The sequence below is a fragment of the Telmatherina bonti genome, assembly GCF_933228915.1.
Source record: "Telmatherina bonti genome assembly, chromosome: 6".
NCBI lineage: Eukaryota > Metazoa > Chordata > Actinopteri > Atheriniformes > Telmatherinidae > Telmatherina > Telmatherina bonti.
The window spans coordinates 35,215,289-35,242,410 of record NC_136624.1 but is presented as its reverse complement, the minus strand read 5'-3'; the positions used below and the strand labels follow the sequence as shown (position 1 = coordinate 35,242,410).

Sequence of the window (27,122 nt, the reverse complement as noted above, 5' to 3'; positions counted from 1 at the left end):
TTGGTTTCCTTTGATCTCTTTGCTCTCAGTTTAATCAAGTCGCTTCATAAAACCATAACAAGACTTTGATCAATACATAACCTGTCCATCCTTTATTTTATTCTTTTCCCTGATCCATCAGGCTTAATCATAAAGCCAAATAATGACATGCACATGGGTCAGTGTCTCTGCAAACAATTTTCCTTTATTCATCCCTTTCACTGTGGTGAGGAACCTTGATGAGGGCAGACCATAGCATGTGAAAGTTAGTATTGATTTAAAAAGCCTCCAACCACCTTCTAAGCAAAGCAAATCCTAAATGTCACTATTTAAATCTGCTTAGGGTGAAGATTTTGGCCAGACTGACATGCACATTGTTGCCTCCACATTGTCCTTCAGCTTGTTGGGAGCAGCAGTGGCTGATGTTACAAACACAGTTAGGCGATACTGTGAACCTTTCGACTATATCAGTGTTCCTCATTGTGCGGCTCGCGACTCTTGACTTCGTGAAGCAGCCACTGGCTTTCTGAAAATGCTATCTAAACAAGTCATGATGATCCTCAACGGTGCAGTTTTCTCCACAAACAAGAGCTGCAGGCTGCTTGCAAAAACTTTGCTGTCGTAACAGCCCTAACTGACCCTGTCAGTTGCCAGTTTTGGCTCATTTCAAATAACCGCTCCGTCGGTAGCTCTGTTTATATATTTAAAAGCTGGCTGCGTGGCCCAAATACTGCCCGGACTTGTGTTCTGTGTAATGGTTCAACGTTTGTCTGTAAAATCTTTGACCAGTAGTCTTTGAACTACCCCTTCGGGATGAACAAAGTATTCTTGTATCTCGTATCTTGAAAAAGAAACACCCACATTCCGGAGGCATTTATTGTATTTTCACCATATACTGTTGCATCAGAACACCATTACTCCGTGCAATATTTAGGATAACGATTCCTTGCTAAAAAGCTGAATGTTGAAACGTAGCAGGATACATCGAATGGGAACGCTTTTTTTGGAGGGTGGTGGCTCTCCTCTTGTCTTAGTATATTGAGTGAGTGCAGCTGTTGTTGAATTAACACTGAGGATCACTGGGCTATGAGCTGGAATTTTAAAGCCAAAAGTCTGTAAGGAAAGTAAGAAGAAAAGTTATACACTAAGTTTAAATAGCCTTTAGGTTACAGAGAAGGTTAAGCTGATAAAAGCCATTAAACAAAAGTAAATTAGTATCAAACTTGTCCAATCAGTCTCAGAGAAACCAAACTAACAGGATGTATAACTGTTGGACTTGCTTTTGTTGTAAACTTTGAGAATGAAAACGTCCTCCTTCTCAGCCGCCACATGCTTTGATTCCCCTCCATTAACCAGCGAGGCTCTCTACTGCGAATGCCATTTTACTCTTAGTGTGTTATGATTGCTATGTTGTGTCAAACCATTAGGAAGCTCTTTTTTCTGCTCTATTTTGATATAATGCAGCCATAGAAGGGGTCATTGTTTGCTGAAAAAAAGTGAATATTTCGGATATTTGTGCAGCTGAATTTCATAAATGACATTTGCTGCATTTCACTAATCAACATTATATGACAGAGACACTAAGCTTCTTCAAATTGTGTGTGTCCCTCTCTCCCCAGGTAGGCCATCTAATAGGTGACAACACGTTTGTTGCAACAAATGACAAAACTGCAGGGTTACGGACACCACACATTGAGAGTGGATTTCAGGTTGGGAAAACTTTCAAACAGGGCAGGAAGATGGCAAAAGTACATAAAATATGCATCTTGGTGACATTTAACCTGTAATCAGGATGAAGACGTGAATCATGTGTCTGTTTATTCACAGATGTGTAGCTAATTATAGGAATAATCAGAATGACAGAGCTCTTCTATACGGTTTTATGATTTGGTGGTATCTCATTAGCTGTCTCGCTCCGCGTGTTCCCTTAGAGAAACTGCAAGGGTCAATATAAATCAAAAGTAGTTTTGAAAGTAAATTTGTTTCCATTCCAGAGGGAAATGTTTCTTCTGGGACAACTCTGTTCCAATCTACAGAGTGTACGAAGTCGCTGAACATTTAGAGTCTGGAAACTAAGTCAACTGTATCATGTAACCTTCTCAATTAGCAAGTCCCAATCCAGCAGAACACCTGAGATTTCTGCTTCCACCACTGTGATTAAAACACCAAAAAAAGGAATAAGAATGGTATTTCAACCCTTAAGTAGATATCAACATCTTTGCAGAGGCAGTGAAAGGATTTGTTGGAACTTTTGTGTCACACACGTCCCTCAATTTCTTTTTTTTAAAAAAAACATCCAAATATTCAGTTAAAGATGAATGATTTCATGATAAACTACTTGGAGCTGATAAGAAGCATGTCTCTCATCTTTCTCTGTTAAGGAATGTGGGAGTCATATACAAGCATATCAGCTCAGAGTTCAAAGCAAATGCAGGTTGTTCTGTATGAATGACCACAAACTTTTGACTTCTGCTACCGAAAAAAAACATGGAGGTGAAACTTTGCCACTCTGGAGAGCTGTGGGATCTAGCAGTATACTTGTGATGGTGGGTGTTTTGATATATTTTTGTCACCTCAGTGAACAGTCTGACCGTTCATGCAGAAACACCAAGCCAGGGCTGACGGCTCATCTTGGAGGACCTGAAACAAGACTCTCTCTGACTCAAAGCATCAGAGTCTTTGCTTCAGCTCACTTTGACATTTTCATCGACCGTCTCAGTGACTCACTGAACTAATTGTAAAATGGCCCCTGAGAATATGCGAAGGGATGTTTTTGGTCGATGTGGCCACACTTGGACTTCACGTTTTTACCATCCAGCTAAAATTCCTCATAAATAACATAAGTTCCATCTGCTATTTTTAATGTTTCTGGGTGACATCAAGCATTTTGTCATAAAAAGTGACATCAAAAATTATTACATCACTCTACATTGTCAAAGACCTTATTTTAAAATTTAAGCTTATGTGTTTCAGACTTAAGCAAAAGAAGTTAAAATAACTAAAAGAGCAAAATGTTTAAAGGATCTGAACTCTCAGGTTTCAGTAAAGCTCCTTTTCACCATCTTGTAAACTACTGCAGCTACAAAAGAATCTTTGTTCGGTGAGCAAACAAAGCAGCTTGCACCTCTGCAGGTAGCCCACCGTGAAGATGAAGGTGTATTTAGGATAACTATAGTGTAGTAAAGGCATTCTCTTGTTGTTGTAAGCTGTTCCACAATTTGCTGGTATCAAGTTAGAATACTTTCCACCTGACAATGAAAGATTTTTCAGTCAAAAGCTGCAACTCAACCTTCAATGATAATAGATCCAACACTGTGCTTAATAAACAGAAATGTTCTCTCTCATCCCAAAACCCCCATTATGCTTTAGTTACCAATCTACAATGCCTTTAAATGTGTTGTTGTAAATTGACACTGTGTGAATAAAGCTGGCTTGAATTAAAATGACTTTTTAAGAAGTATTGACAGATTTATGCTTTGTTGAGATTAATCTAAAAGAACCAGATTCTTTAAAAGCTTTAGAACACGCATCATGTGGCCTTTAACCAACTGTAATAACTTCATGTTAATTTGCTAATGTTTCATCAGCATCATACTGTAATTTATATCTATAAGTTACCATCTGTGGGTGCAGCAGGGCTGACCCATTAGCTTTGGACCTCAGGGTTCTTTTGTACTCAACACACACTCTTCAGGAAGCAAAAGTCCAGAAACCAGTTCTTCTTTTGGTCATTTTATTGATAAAAAAAAAAAAAAAAAAATTGTACAAAGAAACTTGAATCCAGACATTTCTACAAACAAAATTAAAAGCAGTGTAGGTCAAAAAACTGTGTTGCGCCAAGGTCCAGTGGCTTCTGATCTTTTCTTTTGTTTATTATAGACCGAGTCTAACAGCCAGTCAAAATTTAGCAACACGCGCGCCACCAGTCATTTTCCCGCAGCACAGAACTTCAACATTTAAACGTAAAATATCACAAAGCTATGATAACTGAAGATTAAATAACAATAAAGAAAAATGGCTACAACACCATCCATCCATCCATCTTCTGCCACTTCTGGGGTTGGGTCACAGGGACAGCCCTCCCCAGCCACATTTGCCAACTCTGAGGGGGGGATCCCAAGGTGATGCCAAGCCACTCAGGAGATATAATCCCTCCACCATGTCCTGCGTCTTCCCCGGGGTCTCCTCCCAGAGGGACATGCCCGGAACACCTCACCAGGAAGGCGTCCAGGAGGCATCTTGACCAGATGCCCGAGCCACCTCAACTGGTTCCTCTCAATGCGGAGGAGCAGCGGCTCTACTCTGAGCCCCTCCCAGATGACAGAGCTCCTCACCTTCTCTCTAAGGGAGAGCCCGGCCATCCTGCAGAGGAAACTCATTTCAGCCGCCTGTATACAAGATCTCGTTCTTTCGGTCACGACCCACAGCTCATGACCATAGGTGAGGGTAGGAACGTAGATCAACTGGTAAATCGAGAGCTTTGCCTTCTGACTCAGCTCCTTTTCACCACGACAGACCGGCTCCATCTTTCCATCACTCGTGAACAAGACCCTGAGATATTAAACTTCTCCCCCTTAGGTAGTACCTGACTCCCAACCCGGAGAGGGCAATCCACCCTATTCCAGTTGAGGACAGATAAGTTACCATTAAATTTAAACGTCTTCCATGTCAATCAACAGATAATGTCATCACTCAGCTAACGCAGATAAAACAGGTCTCTCTCACACAGACCCTGCCCACTGTCATCCACTGATGGTATGAGCACAGTGGGTTGCTGTAACAATCACATCGACCACTTTTTACATGAAAGTTTTAATTTCCCTTTAATACGGAATGAAAATTAAATCCACTTTTAATAGATTAAAAATGACTGTTAAACAATTTATTCCAAATGAAAATGGCAGTTCTGAATTAAACTTGTTTATTCCCACTTTAAATCAATTTGAATTGATGAATTCCTCTGTCATGTAAACGTTCATTCCACTTTGGGTTACTTCCAGTCATTCAGCACATGCTCGTTGTCCCTTCCCAACAGTCTCCTGCCTCCCGTCTCCGGTACTTTATCTTCCTTCTCCTTCATAAGTATTATGCTCATGTCGAGCTGTTACTTCAAAATTATAATCAAAGTCAAAACAAAAACATTACTTATTGTGTGGTATTTCATGCTACAACTGACAAAAAAATCAGGAAGTGCAGTTTGTTTATTTTCGGTATATGTCAGTACGTCACGTCTGTCCCTCGTCCAATCAAAACCCTCCCCAACCCCCATATGCAAAGCAGAATTGAGTAAAGATGAATAAACATGTTTTCCATGTAAACCTTATTTTGGGATGACTGTTTTCATGTAAACTCAAAGAAATATTTTGTCATTTGGAACTATTTAGCCCTGCAATGTAGTGGCGAGCTGTCCAGGGTATACCCTGCCTTTCGCCCAAAAGCCAGCTGGGATAGGCTCCAGCTTCCCCGCGACCCTGAATAGGATTAAGCAGTTTCGAAAATGAATGAATGAATGAATGAATGGAATTATTTAATTCTGAATAGTTTTGCATGAGTTTTGCATAAACTCACACACTGTCGAGCATGCTGCAGACAAAGCAGAGATTAATGAGTTCAAATCTTTTGTGTTTCCCACAAGCAAATCATATTAAAAATTTCCCTCTTAAGTGCAAATGAAAACTATCAAATAGTCCTAAAGTTTTGAAACTGTGTTTTTTCCTTAACATTAAGCTTTTTGGCAGATGTCTTCTCATAAAGAAGATTTTTTACAATTTGCACAAAATCTTACAGAATACAAGGTTGTCTCTTGAGGACACTGCAAACAGTTTGAGTCTGCCAAAGGAAAGATCTTTAGCAGATTCTGCTGCTGCGAGGCTGAATGAGAGAACATCATGCTCAGAGTAAGGTTTCTTTTATAGTGGTGACAGTAATGCTAATTCTTCTATTCTGTTGATTATTTTCTGATCATCCTTTAGCTTTCAACATGACAATTTTTGGCAGGATGCTAATCCACTTCAGTTAATGGGTAAGTAATTAATAATATTGATTTTCAGGGTGATTTTGTCATCATAATTAATAATTTACAGAAAAGTAATCAGCAGAGGGACCAGAGAGACCCGCATGAGGCACTTCTAATCCTGATGTGCTCATCGAAGCCTCCCAAAACCATGTCGCCCCAGTGGAGTCAAGCAGCAGAACTGTTGGTGACTAACCTCCATTATGAGGCCTCATCTCTAATGAGGCCCAGTAAACTCAGTGTCCGGTGAACCACAACTCCCTCACCCTTTCATTTGTCCTTTTTCTCTCTTTCCTTTTCTCTTCTTTTTCTCTCATCACAAAGTACTACACCGACTATATCCTTCCACAATGTTAGGAGGATTTCAATGTGTCTACCCACAAAGAAGTGCAATAGTAATTATCTTGACAGGTTTTGATGGAATTCTAGGTGTTAGATCATTTCAGCATTGCTGGGAAATTATGCACACATAAATTGGTTTGATAAATGCTTTAATTTATTTTGGAACAAATTGTGCTTCCTTGAATATTAAAATGTAAAAGGAAGAATCTTATTGCAGATGGATGACGGTATGACTCATCCTCGCTGATTGTAAACCGCTCATTTCTCCTTCACATTGCTCCATTTGTTCCCCACTTAAAACTGTCCAGTGGAGCAGAAAGGCCATAAAAAGATCTTGGAAAAAGAACCAATGTTTTGCAGTTGATGATTACATAACAGCAGACGGAGCACGCTTTTGTGGAACAGAATGCACCGGGGCAAAAGAAACCTTGTAATCTTTGATGATTTGACAGTAATTTTGAGGCTGTTGTACATAGAAATGGAGGACTCGTTACAATTTATTGTTCTTGTTAGGATTTTAAACAAAGTTCAGTCGCTGATGTGGTTCTAAAAATTGCTGTAGCTAGCAGCATTGTTAGCTAGCTAATAGCGATAGAATTTTTTATTGTTTTCTTCGCATGAGTCTCATACAGCAGGACGAAAACTAAGCTACCAGCCATCTTGTCAACACTAAAATAAAACAGTTTGTTGTTATGGTAGGTAAACATTTGCCTCTGTAAAGATTAGCAACTTTGCAGCCTTCACTGCTATATCCTTAGAGAACATTCAGATAGTATTCATTCATACATTCATTTTCCCAACTGCTTGATCCAATTCAGGGTCACGGGGAACCTGAAGCCGATCCCAGTGTAGCGTGGTACAAAAGGGATGTCCTTCACTACACATTTAATTTTTAGACTCTTTTACAATGTTACAGTGTTGAATCCTCATCAGACATGTGAACAGCACTATTTTTTTATCATCTAAACGCATGTTTGAGTTTGAGTTCCAGCACGCTCTCCGTTCGGTTTCCATGGCGATGAAAAACGCGTCGTTTTAGAGAGTTTTTTCTACTTGTGATGTCCCGGGGGATAAGGTTCGGTGATTGGTTACCTTCTACTGGTTAACAAGGGCATGTACACATACATCAGGCGGGTGGAAAACGTGGGATAAAGTTATTTCAAACGATGGCTGGTGAGTTTACCAAAGAGAGAGACCCTGCTGCATTCGTTGCTGTGGGTTGCTGTTTTCCACATCGTTTTAGGGTCTGATTCAGGTTCCAACATGTAGGGCTGTATGCTATGTGTTGACATTGTATTTTTTTTTTTTTTTTTTTTAATTGAGTTCATATTAGCCTAATCCTTCTGTTTATGAGATGTTACAATGACGGCGAAAGCAGGTGCGGTGCGCGCTCCCGATGTGCAGTGTCGAGAGGCGGGACTTAATGCGGAAGAGTCTCAATCCACTCGTTTTGCCAACAGGTTGATCTGACATCCTACGGAGAGGGTCGGTCTGAAGTAAATAAAGCGATTTGTGACAATAACTCGATCAATCCCTGCCCTTCTGGTCTCAGAAATAAAAATAAATTAGCCTGAAATGCACATAATAGTTCCACTTTAACACCGCGATCGGTTACTAAGCAACCAGGCTTGCTACTAACTAGCCATTTTAGCATGTAACCGGCTGCTAGCTGAAAAAGAAACGTTTATACAGAATAACACATCAAACCTTAATTATAAGCACATATTAAACATTTTCACCGAGCAATCACACCGTTCTCAATCTCCCTTCTTACCTGCAAAGAGCAACAAAAACATGTTTTACTGCCAGTTCGCCACACACAACTGCTTCGCGCTTATGTGCTCTCAGTCACTTAACACCGCGAGAGTTCCCTTTTTGCTGAAGAGTGCAGCGAACGCGCCCTCTGCTGGTAGAAGTTTGGCACTACATCATGCTGGATAACATTAAATTTCTGAACAATAAATCGACTTTTCTTCATCAGAAAAACACAGACACTTTTCACAACCCTTTGAACATTAGCTGTACTAAGTATAAATAATTATTAATCAAATTAACATGAAAATAACTGTAATTTGAGTGTAGGGACCCACTGATGACTGTCTGCCACACCAACAGTCTGTGGGCGAAAGGCAGGGTACACCCTGGACAGCACGCCAGTCCATTCAGATATCATATTGCAATAAATGTAGATAAAACCTGTCTTCTGCAGAGTCATTTGACGGTGGATTGAATGCAGGTTTTATGCTTTCATGTTGCTTACATAAAGCTAGGTATTAGCTGGCGTAAGTAAATTTTATAACTCCAGTGATTATTTCAGAAACTCCACATCAAAAACTTAAACACTAACAAGCCAAGAAGAAATACATATTATGGTGCACCTGTTAATAAAGGTAATTAATAGAAATGAAATCTTATTCAGTTAATCTTAATCCTTTTTGCAATAGTAATAGATTTTTACTTTACCAAGTCGTTTGTGGGGGAAAGTCAAGGAAAGCCCAAATTAGCCAAGTGTAGTAACATTTATCTCACTGCAGTGCTGCTGAAGCTTCTGAACTTTCTTCCTTGAACTATATATACTGCAGATCAGAGCTGTTATCCATGTATATCTTTGCAGAGTGGATCTTCTTAACTCTGAGGCTTTTACAGTTTTAAGTATGATGTGAGTGTGAGTAGTAGACAGAGAGCACGCGTGGTTACACAAACCTGTGTCTGTCTGTTGGATCTGTTTGTCCAACTGTTGGTGTTTTGACGCAGGGTCTTCTACTACTTCCTCCAACATATGAGTTATCAAATGCTTATTTTTGTCACTCTGTTGATTTGTCGTCCTCCGCTGCACCATAAAATACTGTCGCTGTGTGATTTATTTTGCCACTTACCATCAATCACGAAAGTAGTGTGAAAAACCCACACGTTTTCTTGTTTGCCCAGACGGTGGATCAGAAATATGATTGTGCATGTAATCCTAGAGACTTATGACTTCAGATGGTGTGTGCGCACCAAAGCAGTCTTCAGCATTAAAAAGGCTTCTGTGATATATGACGGCAAGGCCAAGAGACGGATGGTCTGCAACAGAGAGAGAGAGCAAGGGGTGGGCGTGATGGATATGGAGATTGAGAGACACAGTGGTGGGGAAGTGTGAAGAGATGTAAAGGGAATACAGTCAAATATATCACAGATACAGAAGTACTGTATAGATGTGAGGTTAAACTGCAAAAACAGGGGAGGTTGTACAAAGAATGACATTTCCATTAAGTTGATTTACTTTCCACAGATTGTTCCTTTTTATGTTCTGCCCTTTAGTATGATAAACAAATTTGAGCTTGTGTTTGCTGTGCTGCTTTTGCCTTTTTCTGTCCAGGGCTCCAATCAAATCAGTTGGGGTCAGCTCAAGAAAGGGCAGGCTGAGCTCTGTTTTGTCAGTCACCTGCACACTGTTTACTTCAAACTGACCTGTTGTATATTGAATTTCTCAGTTTAAATCCAAGCAGTCTTGCAGCCACATTTTAAAGTGAAGGATTTATTCCTAACATTGTTACTCCTACAACATTAAATCTCCAAATACCTCTTAACTCTTGAGCAAGTTATATTTTTTTCCATTCCAATTCCAAAATCCATTTCTAATAGACTTTCCCCCAGAGAGATTTTTAACTCTATTTTTAGTGCATTCTTGTATCCGTGGCTCTTATTCCATCTCTTTGCCAAAGCGGGCAGAAAGAGGAAGAAAGAAAAATGGAAACTACTATTTTTGGCATTTGTGTGTGAAGTGAGGGTAAGCCCATTACCATCAGGTTAATTTTCTGCAATGCTTATTATAGACTTTCCAAGAGAGTAGATGTGGTCTACATGTCAAAACATATTAGTATAAATCTGCATAGCCTATAAAGGATTTAATTTGAGTGTGCACATGCATGTGTGGCAGACAGAGCCAGCAGTGGGTCCCTATACATAAATTAGTTATTTTTTATGTTGGTTTGATTAATAATTTTTTTGTACTTAGTACAGCTAATGTTCAAAGGTTTGTGAAAAGTGTCTGTGTTTTTCTGATGAAGAAAGTCAATTTATTGTTCAGAAATTTAATGTTATCTAGTAAGATGTAGAGTCAAACACCGACCAACAGTTCGCTGCACTGTTAAAAACAAAAAAGGGAATTCTCGCGGTGTTAAGAGAATGAGAACACATAAGCAGCGCGTGAAGCAGTTGTTTGTGTGTGGCGAACTGGCATTAAAACATATTTTCGTGCTCTTTGCAGATCAAAATAAAAGATTCTAAAAATTAAATGGTGTAGTGGAGGAGACCTTCTCTTTGTACCCTGCTACATGTGTGTCAGTTTTTCCAGAATTTAATGAATAAATAAATGAATAAACGGCTGCACGGTGGCGCAGTGGTTAGCACTGTGGCCTCACAGCAAGAAGGTTGCTGGTTCAATCCTTTGCTGGTTTGGTCAGTGGCCTTTCTGTGTGGAGTTTGCATGTTCTCCCTGTGTATGCATGGGTTCTCTCCAGGTACTCCAGCTTCCTCCCACCATCCAAACACATGCATGATAGGTGAATTGGTCACTCTAAATTGCCCCTAGGAGTGAGCGTGAGTGGTTGTTTGTCTCTCTCTGTGTGGCCCTGCAATGGACTGGTGAGCTGTCCAGGGTGTACCCTGCCTGTCGCCCAAAGCCAGCTGGGATAGGCTCCAGCTTCCCTGTGACCCTGAATTGGAATAAGCGGTTCAGAAAATGAATGAATAAACATTTATCTGCAATCTGTTAATTTTATACCTGTTGGAAATATGACAATAAACTTGTTGGTGGGGGGATTATGGGCAGTGTGGTCTCTGAGGTGCTTGACTGGGGTGCGGGTGCTGACCTACGGCACACAGCTGTCTGGGCCTGCTCCACCTGGTGCTGGTCCCCGGGGTGGTGGGTGGCTCTCAGGCCCCTGGGGTCCTGGGTTTTGTCTCTGACACATCCATGGTGGGCCAGTGCCTTGCAGGGCCGGCGGGCTGCTGACCTTGGTCTCCTGGGGTCTGTGCTCTCTGGCGATGGTTGTCTTCTGCCTCCTCCTGGGCAGGCATACAGTCGCCCTTGTGGTGGTTGACCTCAACTGAACGCTCCATGTTGGCTGCTGGTTTCCTGGGATTTGAAGATCTCTTAGTCCAACCCCCCATCCTTGGAGGTGGCGTGGTTGTATTTGCATGTTCGCTTAACACAACTCACTCCCATTATGTAGTAGACACACACAGACACACACCCACACCCCATAAATCAAACATAAACACGCTCACACCCCTGTGCACACACATACCATGTATATATATATATATATATGTGTGTGTGTGTGTGTATAAATGCATATATATATATATATATATATATATATATATATATATATATATATATATATATATATATATATATATATATATATATATATATACATATATACATATATATGTATATATATATATACATATATATATATATATGTATATATATATATATACATATATATATATATATATACATATATATATATATATATATACATATATATATATATATACATATATATATATATATATATATATATATACATATACATATATATATATATATATATATATATATATATATATATATATATATATATATATATATATATATATATATATACACACACCAACACACACCCACACACCAACACACATATATACAAACCAATACACACCTATACCCTACACGCACCCTTTTCCCCCTTTAATTCTGTCTCCATCATCTCTCTTTTTTCTTCTCTCTCATCATTTTCCACTGCTGACTCTTTCCCTCCAATGTGGTTCAGCAGTAATAGGTACAAATAACATATTCATGATATAAATAATAAAATAAAGAATAAAATTTAAGAATCAATGGGAGCCTCATATCCATGGGCTCCTCTTGGAAGAGTAAAGTTGTTCAGTACAACACTGCGGCCAGACCATCATTCTACTGTCAGGATGATGGACAGGACAGGTTAAAAAAGAGAAAAAGTAGTAGCTGTGATAGTCTCCAGTCCCCCCAACTCCAGCACCATATGACCCTGCACTGAGAAAAGTTAGAAAAGACAGTAAATGGATTGATGATCAATTTGTATTATACATTTTGCCACTTTAATCTTAAGAATTTGTAGATACATAGTGTTGTGCATGTCTTAAAAATATCAAATATATTCCTTATGGATATCATTCCATGGTAATAAGCTGAATAACCTATTTTTCAACTATATGATAATTTACGAGCATATAGTGGCAAACAGGAGCAGTATGTTTTGAGCCATGATTCATCTGTTCTGGTAAGTCTTGCAGAATTACTGAGCCAAATGCAATGACCCAATAAAGACCCATGCATCCGATTGACTCATATTGATAAACTGCAATATTTGTGATTCACCTGAGGACAACGCTGATTATGAAGGTTATACATGTGGTTATGAATGAGGGATCATGAATGCACTCACACTGCTTATTGAATACTGACTACAAATTACTGATCTGCTCAGACAGTGTGGGAGTATAGTTCAACCAGCTACATTTATATAACCCCTCAAGTCGTTTAAGCTTCTGCCAAAGTGCAATATGTGCTTTCATGTTCACAGTCCTCCTGAGGCAGTGTTGCTTCATGAGAGTGGTGGCCTCACAAGGCTACAGATAATCCTGTGGTTTGCTCCTCTGGAAAAAAGATCGATGAGGCACAGAGTGGTCAGACAGAAGCTACAGGAAATGTGAGCTTTGACAAACTAATCACAGATGTGTGTGAATGTTGTGTGTGTGTCATACCACACAGTGACAGCAGGCTAGCTTTGTGTGACTCACGATTGAAATTCACACAGTTGATCACACTGGTGATGTGAACAATCTCAGTTTGTGCCACACTGTGAGGTAAAGATTCAGGTGCAGAAACACAGAGGAGACTGTTGGTGCCAAACAAAATAAACTGTATTTAATAAGGTCAGAAGGTGCTGCAGAACAGGGTTTTCATTGAGAATAAAGAAAATGAAAATGTCCAACAGCGGAAAAACGGCAGGCAGAATCATGGACTGTTGATGATGACAATGTTGTCTTTCAAAAGTTCATATTTTTTCAATTCAATATAACAGAACTGAATACTACATTATATCGTGATCATTTATTGTAAAAGCGTTAACTACATCACATTATAACGTGATATGTTTTGTGGTTAAAACATAGAATATGAACTTTATTCATATTTGAATGAGGAAACTGTGCATGAGGTAGATGAGAGAAATGTTTAATTTGCCAAATGGGATTAGGTTGCCCTTCATACCAGGCTGAGACAAGGAGAGATTGTGCAGTGGTGATGCTTGGGGGACACTGTGATGTTGTTGACTTTAACCCAGACATAACCTGGTCTTTGTGTAGGGAAGTTAATTCCCACAGTTCCAGTGATGCATATTGCCAATATCATTTAGATTTTAGTTGAGAGAAGATAGTTAGGGCCTAGATGTGCTCACTGGTATGTTCACCAATAGTAAGATACAAACACACTCACCCACATGCACCCACCGTCTCACTGCGCAGGTGACTTGCCACGTTGCTGTCCCACATTTCTACAACAATAATTCAGAGAGGAGCAATTAATCTTTTGAAAAAAAAAAAAAAAAACCCTGAAACGTTTCTGCTTGTTGAAAATGATTTCCATTTGATGCATTTTGTTCCACTATTTCTAGGTCGAATAACATCTTCATACAAATTACAATAAAATGTATCGTACATGTCATGATTTTACAATAAACTGTCAAGTTATTATATAACAAGGTAATTTTCTTAATCTGGCTCACAGTTTTATGCTTTCTGCAGAATATAGGATAAGGTTATTTTATTTGTCTTGATAATTTACAGTAAATGTTGAGACTAGAGACTCAGCACTGCCTTCATGTGCCAAGATTCTTGGAAAACACAGGTAAGTTTTTTTCTTTCTTTCCTTCATCCTATGACCTATTATTTTCTCGTGGTCCCAGATAAAGGAGTCCTGTTTGTACTTATCTTGTTTGATTTTAGTGCTTCATTCAATTCTTTGCTATGAGGGAGAACGTAAAGAATCAAATGACCACAATCACTGACAAAACAAAAACCACACCAACTTTGTAGAGGTCCGTGCACTCTGAGTGTTTGTAATTTTTTTTTTTACAAATTGGCTAGTACTGATTAATAAGTTTGAACTGATTTTTCTATAAAATGTCCTTAGATGATGTCATGAATTGGCAATAAAAATCAAAATCAAATCAAACTTTAATTATAAAGCATTTTTAATACAATAAAATGTAACACAAAGTGCTTTACACATTATAAAGGAGCCACAAATATAACTCATCACCCCCACCCTTTCCATACACTCAAATGCACAAACACACACACTACACACCCATTTTAATTATCACACATACAGTTAGTAATATGTTGCTGAGCGTAGAGGAGCCTGGTAAGGAAATGCCATCACAGGAGCTGCATGCACCAGGAGTTGACCAGACCACAGCGACAAGGGCATCAGCGTGGGAACTGTTCAAAAGACCAATGACGTGAAAGGTGCCTCTGCAGCCATGGCCAAAATGACACCCAGCGCAGCAGACTTCCTCTGAGGAGCACCAGAAAACACACTAAAATGATAAAATACATAAAGATAATAAACAGTTCAACTGAATTGGATTTATGGAATATCTACAGTATTCCCAACTAAAGGAGAAGCATCCCATCATCTGAAACAATGGCTGCTTATCCTCTCATAGCTTTTATTTCATTATTATTCATCATCTTCTTCTGGCCTCATTCAGGCTCAGCTGGGCACCACGGTGATGGAGGGTGCTGAGTCCAGGGCTTCTTTTTCGGTAACTTTCTACATACCATAATAAATAATGATATGGGGTTAATTTCCTCTTGCAAAATAGGCCCTTTCAGCAGCGCCCTGTGGAGGAAGGGTAATTTCAACATTTATTATTGCTGTCCTAAAAGAAAGCTTTATGCATACAGTCTAAAGTATTTTTGTCTCTTTTTTTTTTTTTTTAATTTATTAAGTAATTAATTTAGCAAAATCTGTTCTGGGAATTTTTTGGATGCTTTTGTCCAAAACTTTAAACAAGACATGGTTAGAAATTATTACAATTCAAATGAAAAATAACAAAATACGCCAAAAAAAAACATGAATGAAGTTAAAAGCAGAGGTCCTGAAGACATTCCTGGAAACTCTGAGCTCATCACCATCATCCTCTCTGGTGGACCCTGTTTTGCATTGGAAACCAGAGAATGGCACCTCATTTTTATTTTTTCTTTCATACATACACCTTGAAAGACCAAACAAAAGGACTTTTATCATTTCAACAACTCTCAGGATCAACAATGTGGGATTAGATCACTTTTTTTTCTAAGAAAAATACATTGTTTGGATTGTTTTGATGATAAATAGCCAAGATATCATCATCAGTATGATCCTGCACTGAAAATGTTCTGATGGACTTTCTTTCCTGAGTGAAGAATCTTAATTTTCTACCTTATTCAACAAACGATGTAGAATATTTGGTTAGCTGGAACATGTATCAGCTCATTATTTATAGGAGATAAACAAGCGAGGCTGACATGCTTCTGTACACAGTCTGAAGGTCTGAACACCATTAGCATAGCAAATATTGACAAGAGTTACATGTGCTGCACAGTATTGATCTATGGCTAATGAAATCTTTAAGTAGCACCCTGAAACATCTTCACAGATTGTTTGAGATTTTTTTGAAGACCTCCAGAAAGACCTGATAAGCACATCACAGCTCAACCAACTCACCTTCCCCTGTGAGTGTAGTGCTAACTCTTCCCAGGACAACTGCCTGTGCTATTACTTATATTATCGCCCTGCAATAAATCATATCCTGCAAGGTTTCAGAGCGAGACTGCTTCTAAACAAGACTTCATTAGAGACTTTCCTGTCAGTTGCAAATGAAAGCACTTCTCCTGAACTGGAAGGGATTGTTTCATGCTATTACATAGCAGCAGTTCACAGGCACGGTGTTCTCATTATGTCTGGGTACATTTGATATCTCACAGATATTTTGTGAGTAACAGTAAATTGCAAAGGATGAGAAGGCCAGGTGGGAAAAAAAAATCCTAAATTTATGTATCAAAATGTAAATGAGAAATTCCCTCATCTCAATGCACCACCGACCAGTCTGACACTGAAACCCTGATAAGATCATTGAATATTGATAAACCTAAGTATTTTTAGAGTGATGGAGAAGGTTGTCATCTTCATGGGAACTCAGGAAACCACTGCGCGTTTCTGGAGAGTGTTTTTGGACAGAGATGTCTCATACAGCTCCTACTGCTTTTTGCATAAACCAGCCTTTAAATTCATCAGATCTCAAATATAAATCCCCAGTTTGGTAGCTACACACACACACACAAACTATTTTATTTTAGTGACAATTGATGCAACTGTTGCTCTTTTTAAGTTATGATCAAATGGTAGTTCTTCTCAACCTTTTTTAAGCGTTGTACCCCTTGAGTATACAATCATTTCTCAGCCATATAGCTCCTAAACCTAGGCTGTCAATGTATATTTTAGTTCAGGGGCCACATGCAACATAATCCAATCTCAAGAGGGTGGGGCAGTAAAATAACAGCATAATAACCTATAAATAATGAAAACCCCACACTTCTCTTTGTTTTTGTCCAGATAAGTGCCAATTATCAATATGTCAATATTTAATGAACCATCTTTTCAAAAATGTTATGAAAAAATTGAATTTCTGGAGAAAAAAACTGAAGTATTAATGATATTTTGAGTCAATTACACATTTACACAAGTTTATTTTCATATTTTATCTTTAGAATTGATCTGATATCTTTGTCTATCTATCTGTCATATAAATTTCTGTATATTTATAAATATATATATATATATATATATATATATATATATATATATATATATATATATATATATATATATAGACATTTTTTAATGTACATTCTTTATGTATATATTCGATCAATTCTTCATCACAATTTCCAAATCCCAATCAATCTATAAAATCACCAAACATTAAATAACAGATTTTCTGAAGGTGTAAAAACTGCATTTCTCATCATGAACTGCGTAACTTTTCCAGATCTATAGGTGATTTTAAATTTAGATATATGTGTATTTCCATGTGTGTAATAGTATGACCACCTGAACAAACTCCCTTCATAATGCAAACTGAAGTCAGATAAATTCATTCAGAAAAAATAGAAAAGAAAGAACAACTTATATCCTTTTTGTTTACTTTCTAAAGTATCCCCTGGAGTGTCTCCAAGTTTTCCCCCCATTTGAGAAAGACTGCTCCAAAACATCTCAAGCAACTGCCATGGTATTTTGCAAAGAAGTTATGAAACACAATGACAAACCTTGAAGTTAATAAAGCCAGAATTGTTTAAACCAAACAAGCTGGAATGTAGATTAGCCCAAAATGTTTGTATGAATTTGTTTAGAAAAAGTCCAGATGAAAAATCCTCTCAGCTGTAGGCCAGTATGAGTAAAGCCACTGATTCTGGTAAGAAAATGAAAACAAATGTTCTTTTTTCCAATTTTTCATGCAAAATGTCACATTCTTAGCTTTCTCTTTGATGGATGAAAAAGATTTTACCCAGAGATAAATAGTACTCGTCTTGTTTGCAATATAGGAAGACAGAACTTTTAAATTAAATATAGAAATTATTCATGATAATACACTACTGGCAAAATCTGTTTCATTGGCAGCTAATGGCCTTTATGGTCTTTTTCTTCTCATAAAACACTTTCACAGTCACTCAGGCAATTATGATCGAATAAATTTTATCTTTCTTTGTGAGCCGTTAGTGGAGAAAAGTAAGCCAACAAACCATAATCCATGCAGACTGCATTAAGGGGAAACAAGACTCTTTAACACAAACTGTCATCAAGATTCAAGATTCCTTCATTTGCTCCACAACAGGAAGATTTACGGCACAACGGCAGCAAAAACACACAAAGGAAAAACCAGTCAGAAATACAAGTCACAGAATAGAATAAGAAATATAGAATCTAAAAGATATATTTTAAATAACTAAATAATATAGGATAATAATTTCGATTGTGGCTGTATCTGTATTTAGTACAGTGTGCCTGAAAATATACATATTAGAAATATTTAAGATACCAGGTATGAAATTAGTTCAAACCTGTGAAATGACCCACATGAGAAGTGTAATGTTATTGTGCAGAGTCCAGTGATAGATGCTAGATCAGATTGCTTTTTACATCATGTTTAGTAATAAAATGAACCCAACAAAAGAAGTTTAAGTCAACAGTTGTTATGAACAAATCAGCTGATGTATGACGGTGCCTTCATCAGTCATCCAGCTGTAGGAGTTGGACCTCGCCTCCTCCCTTTCATGTGCATTCACCTGTCTAAACCCCCGGGGAAGACATGGCACCTCACATCAAACCACCCTGTGGTTTGTAAATTCAGTGTGATTTTCACAGTGATCCCCAACCCTGGTCCTCAAGGCCTGCTGTCCTGCAGGTAATAGATGCTTCCCTGCTGCAACGTCCCTGATTAATATAAAATGGACCAGCTCTGCAGAGCCACTGAGTCAGGGATGTTGAAGCAGGGAAACAGCTAAAGTCTGCGGAGCAGCGGGTCCTGAGGACTGGAGTTGGTGATCCTTCATGTAAAGGAGACCTTTATTTCAGTATTTGGCAGAAATGTCTGTACTGCTGACACAGAAACCAGATAAATTGTTAGAACTGGGATAAATATCACAAGAACCGAGTGTGTGTGTGTGTGTGTGTGTGTGTGTGTGTGTGTGTGTGTGTGTGTGTGTGTGTGTGTGTGTGTGAGATCGTGCACATGTGTAAAATCATGTGCTGCAACATAAAGATGTCATTGGTAAATAATTTTTTTTAATAGATTCTCTTCTCTGAGCCTTCTGTGGCCATCTTCCTGTCTGCTATGGCCAAAGTAAACACAATGTCAGACTACCATGTGTCTTCAGTGTCCCAGTACAAAGCTACATATACTCTAATAATACAAACGTCGATGGAACAAGCCGAGCTTGACCTGAATGCATTCCTTCTTCAGCCACATTTTGCTTTATTGTCATGCAACCCTCTACAGATAAAAATACTGAAAAAGAAAGTACGCCACCCAGTGTTGTGAACCGTTATTACACACAAAACCCCCAGTGGCTTTTATTCTGAAATCCAACTATCTTGTACGCGATGCTCATAACAACAGCTCCAAGCAGTGGAAATTAGGTGGAAAGCAGATCTTTTTTTTTCTGTGTTCATGCAAAACATGATGTATTTCCTGTTATCAGTACCTCACTACGATCCTTGGAGTGCAATATCTTTATTGCATACGGTTGATAGAACATAAATCATGTCTGTGTTTTGCATGGAGGCAAGTCTCAACACAGACTGCATGCAAAATACAATTTTTCATTAATTCATGCGGCTATTTTGACACCTTCAGAATGAAAAGGTTTATTTTTCCTTAAGATTTGCATAATAAAGATTTCAAGTTTGTTGATCATCCATCTAAAAACTAAAATATCTGAACTGAATGCTACTCAGGTCATGTTCACTGTGTGAAAGTTGGTGTCCAATCTCATCTCACAAGTTTAACCATATAAAGTAAAATGTGTCATGTTTGATACATACCGTTTCTGAGACATTTTGCATCACATTATGTTAGAAACTTTGCTCAAAACGCTCTTGTACACATATGATAGTTGTCTCCTTCCCCCTAATAGATACTAGGAACCAGAAGATTACACCCCAGGTCCTTTTGACCGATCATGTGGTAATAAAAGCTAGAAATACCCAAAAACATAAACTGGTCTTTTTCCAAATTCTGGTAAAGGGTCAATTAAAAACTTCAGAGTAAAAAAATGGACTTCTCTCCTCAGTTTTTTTAATTGGGCTTTAAAGGGTCAAAGGAAAACCTTTTCCAAAATGTATTCTTCACCACCCTGTACCTTAGCATACAAAATTAAAACAACATAAATTATGATCATTGTATTTGCTTAATAAATCCGGATATAATGGATAGATGACAATGCAAGACAGACAGAAGATACTCAATTACTACTTTATTGAAAAATAACATTAATAAGCAATGATACAACACTGTACAGCGGTTAGTGTGCAGGAGAGTGGAGACACCCTCTATGAAGACCAAGTGGGAGAACTTAGCTGGAGTCATCTCCAACTACATTCATCAAATGGGGGGGGGGTGTTAATGCTTTGAAGGTGCCTCATAATCAGTTCAGCTTTAAATGTGACACCCAGACAAACACTTTGATTTCTGCTTCAAGAATGGATAAACAAGAACTCTCAAGCCCTGAGTGACTGACTTTTATGTAACCAGATCTCATCGTCTCTAAAACAGCTTTATGTCATGAATATACCATTAATCTTGAGCTAAAAACTTTTTAAAAAAAAACAAACTTTGAGCTGCTCTTCAGGGAAGAGATGTGAAGATTAAATGCTTCATCTCATGACAATCCAACCATCAAACTGAGAAAATGAGGCTCTCCAAAAACTCCACACATGTAAGTGGTTGCAGTTGTGGAAACACATGAATCTGTTCCATCTCAGACCCCCGAAAACCTAAAGATACTTAATACTGCATGGCCTTGCTATAAGAGGGGATTTCTGCATCTTCCACTAGAGATGCTGTTGTTCATGTTGCAAATTTGTAATAAAAAAAAAAAAAAAAAACTTTTAAACCCACAGCATAATGTGTGGTAAATCAGAAGTAGTGGTATTTTACAGGATATGACAGATTTTCACTTACAGTGAAGCAATCTCACAATAGATTAGTTCTTCTAGTGCACATCATGAAGAAGGGACAAGGGGTGTACCATGAAGTAAGTTCAACACAGCCTGCCTTTATATAAATATATTTAAAAAAAAAAAAAAAAGCTCAATTAAATTGTGTAAATGACTTCCTGTTAACCCCAGCTTTTGAATTTGGGTTAAAATGTAGAACTTTACACAAAAGCCACTTTGGGGTTTACTGAATGCGTATTGTAAACTATAATAACCACCCAATGCATCAGAATTTTATAACTGTCCAAAATATAGTTAATAAAGTTAATTAGGTGTACATCTGAATATTTAATGAAATTTACTGAATTAATGCACCACCACAACTTGCTGTTTCTGTTTAACAGCAGCTCATAAAGCACCTAAACTTGAAATGTGATCAAGAGGCTCATTTAACCCACAGTCGTCTTTCCAGATGTGCATGTAGCATCAGTTTTTGACCAAATAAAACCTAAATTTAAGTCTGCATTTTTATATCATGCAGAATGAAAGATAAGATTTGTTTTCTGTTCTTTATTCCATCACCTGCAATACCAGCAATGTAGAAAAAACTGTAGCTTTCTGCATGTAAGGTCCCCAATGCAGCTCGCTCGACGGTACCTGTAGAAGTTTTTAAATAGTATGCGATGTGTACAGAGCAGCAGGTTTGCTTGTACTACTTATTGCTAAAGCTCTACAGGAAGTTGTCACCAAATTCTGCTGAAGTAGCTAAACTTTTCATTCATATTAAAAAAAAAAAAAAAAAAAAAGAAAAACAATGGAGGGTCAAGCTTGTGATCTCTTTAATGTTAAATATGTAACAGTTATGTTACATGCATGCGGGGCAGCAGGGGTATTGCAGGTTATCCAATGACCAGAAGATTGCTGGTATGAAACCTGCTCTCCCAGTCAATCCACCAGTGTCCCTGGACAAGACACTTCACACACACCATCCTTATCTGGAGTGTGAGCATCACTGGTGTATGAATGGTTGAACAGAATGGCTGGGAAAAAACTAAATCAGATTGGCTGCTGTGTTTCCATCAGCCTGCTTCAGGGTGGCTGTAGCTACACAACCTTATTACCACCAAGAATAAATGTGGAGTAAATGTGAAAAGAATTCACTGTAAGGAGATTTGAGTGACTTAAAAATCAGTTTAGAAATCTCTTTTTATATTCAAATTTGATAACTGATTACAGGATTGAAATACTGAATTATGACGACAACCAAAGAAACTTTTCAATGTCAGGCATGAATACAGACTCAAACACTTCTGCTTCACAACAAGGCCACTTTTTACAGTCCGTTTTACATCAGACTTTGAACATAGCCTCCTCTGAAGTAGCTTGTGTGTCCAGCATGAGTTATCATGACGTTCTAGGTGATTAAAATAAAAAGAGCTACAGTTATGATGAAAACTTGTTATAACCCATATGGGTTATAACCCACTCATATTGCTTCATAGGGCACCACTCAGATAACATATCTCTTCAGTCCACAGTTTAATGAGCAGGTCAGCTCTGAAATGGTTTCATTTTTAATACAAATTATTTTTAAAAAAAAAAAGAAAACACACTGACAGTGTTGGCTTAAGCCAAACAGCACACAGGCAGGTTAACTCTACTTAACTGAAAAAAATTAGACAACTCATGTCTATACTGACTCTAAACTTTAGGACTTAACCAAATAATCACAAAACGGACATCAGGTCTGCAGCTTTTAAACTCGTCTTCAGCAGAAAAAGTACCTGGCCAATGACCTGAATGTACTAAATGTTCTTGCATTACATATGTTTCTGGATGTGTGGAAGACTTTGCGCTAATTTCATGACTACAAAAAGGCTAGATAATTCAGATAGGCTAGCTAATAACTCAACTGTGTCTTAAAAGTGTAATATTCAGTGACAAATACAAAATTGAGTAAATGACATACTAAACGGACTAATAGAAGTTCTACTGAGGGACTGAAAAGTTGAGTTACATAAAAAATAAATGTTATTTAAGACTTGCAGAATTCAGAGTTCTTGGAAAGTAGAAAGAAAAGCTTCGTTAGGAATTTTAGCTTTTTGTAGAAAAGTTTCCCGTATCAATGTGATTGATAAACTGGGTTAACACTGGCATCATTGCCCTGAGAAATAGGTTCCCTCCCGGCTGTGGGTCTGAAGATGCCTTTTGATTTTGTCAGAGCGGCTGAAGCACTTTCCACACACAGGACAACTGTACGGCTTCTCGCCTGTGTGGATCCTCATGTGGACCTTGAGATGAGCCATCTGTGTGAATCCCTTCCCACAAATCTGGCAGCGGAAAGGTTTTTCTCCCGTGTGGCTTCGCTGGTGCTCCTGAAGTCTACCGGAAGAGCTGCAGCATTTTCCACATACTCCACAGCGGTACGGTTTTTCCCGGGTGTGCACCTGTACGTGCACATGCAAATGGCCAATGTGACTAAACGCCTCACCACAAACCTTGCAGCAAAAAGATGACATGTGGCCCTGTAAGGGGGATTTTTGATGGGGGCAGTCTACAGCATTGGCAGCTTGACCACGCATGACAGCAGCCTGTCCTCTGTTAGCTCCATTTACAGTTCCTTTAGCACCAACCATCTGCGCACCGTTTTCTACCCCAATTATATCAATATTGTTCTCATTTGAGCAGTTTGGGTTGACCGGAGCGAGAGGCTGGGCACCACTGTTGGAGGAAGTAGAGCCCCTGTGGGCCCCTCCCGTCTCTGCCTTCACATGCCTTGACGCACCTCGAGATCCAGTGTCCCTTTCTCTGTTCTCCACGCCTTGACTTTGAGGGATGCTAGATGTGTGGGGGCCATCTTGTGGGTATTCATTTGGAACACGTGGAGGAGTGAACATATTTTCTGATGTGCTACAAGAGCCATGACCACGAAGCTGATCGTCTCCTTGATTAATCCGCAGATCTCTTTTGTCCTTGATCTGAATAGGAATACGCTCTTCATGCCCCATACTTGGACTCCACTCGCGACGTGGATGCTCGCCGTCCTCCTCCTCTAACAGTGCCATGGACGGACGATCTGAGATGAGAACGGCAGGAAAAACATCAGCTGAAAAACAATGACAACATTCTAGCAAACATTACCAGATTTTTTTTTTTTCAGAGTTGAAAACTCAAAAGACCGGTCCTTAATTAAACTATTCTTACAAAGGAAAAACATTATAAATATACTGCAGACAATCTAGAAATGGTTGCAGAACAGTAAAAAATAATAAAAATGCTAAAACATTTTCACTGTGATAATTATGGATTGGTGCTGAAATTCAAATGACTAATAGTTTAATCAAGAATATTTCTATCTGAAATTAACAAAGTATAATCTCAAACATCACTAAGCCCGCCAGGAAGATTTTCTAAATCTGTTTAAACTTTAAACAACTAAATTCACTTAATACAATAGCTAATGCTGATAAGTCCACATAAGTCCACAATTTGTGAAAAAAATGACATGCATACAAAAAATGTGAGCTGAGAAGCCAGATTCTCCACTAAATAACAATGCTTTAGGCTCATGGTTTTTCCTGTTTTACCGTTTATGAACCAGGATGAATTCCCAACAATGACGAAGCAATAATTTCTTGAAAACATGGGAAAATTCTGAAGGAAAGTGTCGACAAATCACATTCAGACATCTTCCCACAGAGTTTAATAAGTGAATTTTGCAGCAAAATATAAACTTTTGCACAAATCATATAATAATAGGAAAGATTTATTGTTTTGAAAAGATGGAGTCACAGTCTTGATATTGATCCAGCAAAAATGCTGTTTTAGTGGGTAGTGGGGGTTTTTTTGTTGTTGTTTTTTTTTTTTATAAAAAAAAAAAATAAATAAAATAAAATAAACCTTCCTACTTTCCCAAGATGAAGCTGTTTCAGTATCAGAGTTTCAACTATACTAAAAACCAAAGTTTGTTGCATTACTAACAGATATGCAACAATTGGCTACTTGAGGTACAACATCAACAAAGTCTTTAATCCTGTTAAACTGACTTCTGGTTACTTTTAAGATTTTGTGACAACTTGTACCGAATTTATCAAATTCCAGAGGATTTATAAATATTCAGTCACAACTGTATGATAGGGAAGCCATAATTCAAGCAATGCTTTTTGATAATATTGATGTGTATCACTTATATACACATGTGAACTGCAATAACCAAACACATGTATACAACTGAACTGAAATAAACACACACGTCAATAGCATCCACAAGAAAGTAGAAAACAAACACTACTGACACATTATTTGTATGTCTGCTCAGTAGATTATCACACGTGCCCTTCACAGGTTAATTATAAGATGGAACAATCAAAACGATTATAATAAGCACACATGAAATAACTCTTATCTGGACCAGCAATAATTAGATGCTAACTTGAAGCTAATGGCTAGCAGGCTGGCTAACGAACAAAGGTCGCTAGCATGCTAATATCAACTAGCTTGTCAATGACCATCATTTCCACATATTCCGTGTTTAATTTTGTGACATTACATTAGTCCTGCATGCCATTATAATAATTTCCGCTCCAGTTGTCACACTGTGGGTTGGCAAACACCACAAATCAGGGGCACTGCTACACCGTTAGCTTTCTGGGAGCTAACCTGGCCATATTTCTATTCCAGCTTCTCGCAGCCTGCGTCTCAGATGGTCGTTCTCCCGCTCCCTGATTGCTATCTCCTCCTGGTACTCCAAAATAGTGTCCTCGACAGACTTGTAAATCTCCTGCGCAGCAAGCATGAGACGTTCAGTCAAGAAGACGTTTAGGAACTGTAGTTTGGTCATTGTCGTGAGTTGCGCGGCGCTTTAGCTTTCCTTCAAAATGGACCAAAAAAGATGCTCAACCCAGTCACGTGACTGGGATTTATTTCTTCTTCTCTGTCTTCTTCTGCTTGCTCCTTCTTCTTCTCCTTCTTTTCCTCCTTCCCCGTTGTCTTCTCCCAAAAGACCCTTCCGTCTGCAGCCTGGAAGACCAACTTACTCCGACTTTAGTCAAGCTGTGCATCCTGCAAATGTGTCCTACACATCCTATCTGCATTCAATAATAGACAGCAAAAGAAAAAAAAAGATTCTGGTAGGAATATTCGATTAGAATGTATCCAATTCAAAAAAAAGTGTTTAAACTTTGTGAATTTGTATAAATACTTAAGAATATAATGACTGATTAGCAGTTTGTCGTTTTAATTGAACAAAACTTTCTGCTCTGAAACGTTTGATGATGTTTGGAGGGGTCATGACAATTAAGTCTTTAAGGACATAATCTCAAATATGCTAATTAAGGGCAGCATTTTACTTACTTAATAATAATAATAATAATCAAATGAATATGAATATGAATAATGAAAAACCCTTAACTGAGCAGCTGTTATTATACCTCTGATTTGAGGAAACATTGAATGGAGAGCCACATGGACTACTTTGTGTGTTGTCTATGTGTCTGTGTTTGTAGATGTTGTTTCTTTTATCTATATGGACCATTGTGTCTGTGCCAAATAAATTAATTAATAAAAAAGAAAAGTTCAGTTCTCTTCTGCCTACAATTTTCCTTTACCACTTCAATGAGCTCTGCTTGGTAATGCATCATCTCCTTCTTCCACTGTTCAGCCTGTCTCTTCTGCTCCCATTTTACCCCCTGCAGTTATTTCCACTCCAAAAATTGTTTCAGTTTGTTTTGTTTTCTCCATGAAGCCTTTTCAAAACCCTTTCTTATGCTCACTTTGGCTTGACTTGTCCACTTGTTGTATTATACAGCATATCGTTGGAGTGTCTGCAGGACGTAAAGGGCATGCTGCCTTGTCTCATTTTGTGTGCATGTCAGAGGAAGCAAATCAAATCAAACATTATTTATAAAGCACTTTTCATACAATAAAATGTAACAAAGTGCTGTACACATGATAAAAGCACAATAAAGAAAAATACATCAGTAAATATATATA

The 27,122-nt window shown here is 38.2% G+C and overlaps 1 protein-coding gene across 1 annotated transcript; it reads right to left on the bottom strand.

Annotated features, from left to right (window-relative positions):
- Positions 1 to 23,021: 23,021 nt before the first annotated feature.
- On the bottom strand, positions 23,022 to 25,971 carry LOC306757657 (uncharacterized protein; the record flags this gene model as incomplete). Its single annotated transcript, XM_079242776.1, has 2 exons — positions 23,022 to 24,207; positions 25,791 to 25,971. The coding sequence occupies 2 exons, from the start codon at positions 25,969 to 25,971 to the stop codon at positions 23,288 to 23,290; spliced, it is 1,101 nt and encodes a 366-aa protein (XP_079098902.1). The 3' UTR covers positions 23,022 to 23,287.
- Between the last annotated feature and the right edge of the window lie 1,151 nt (positions 25,972 to 27,122).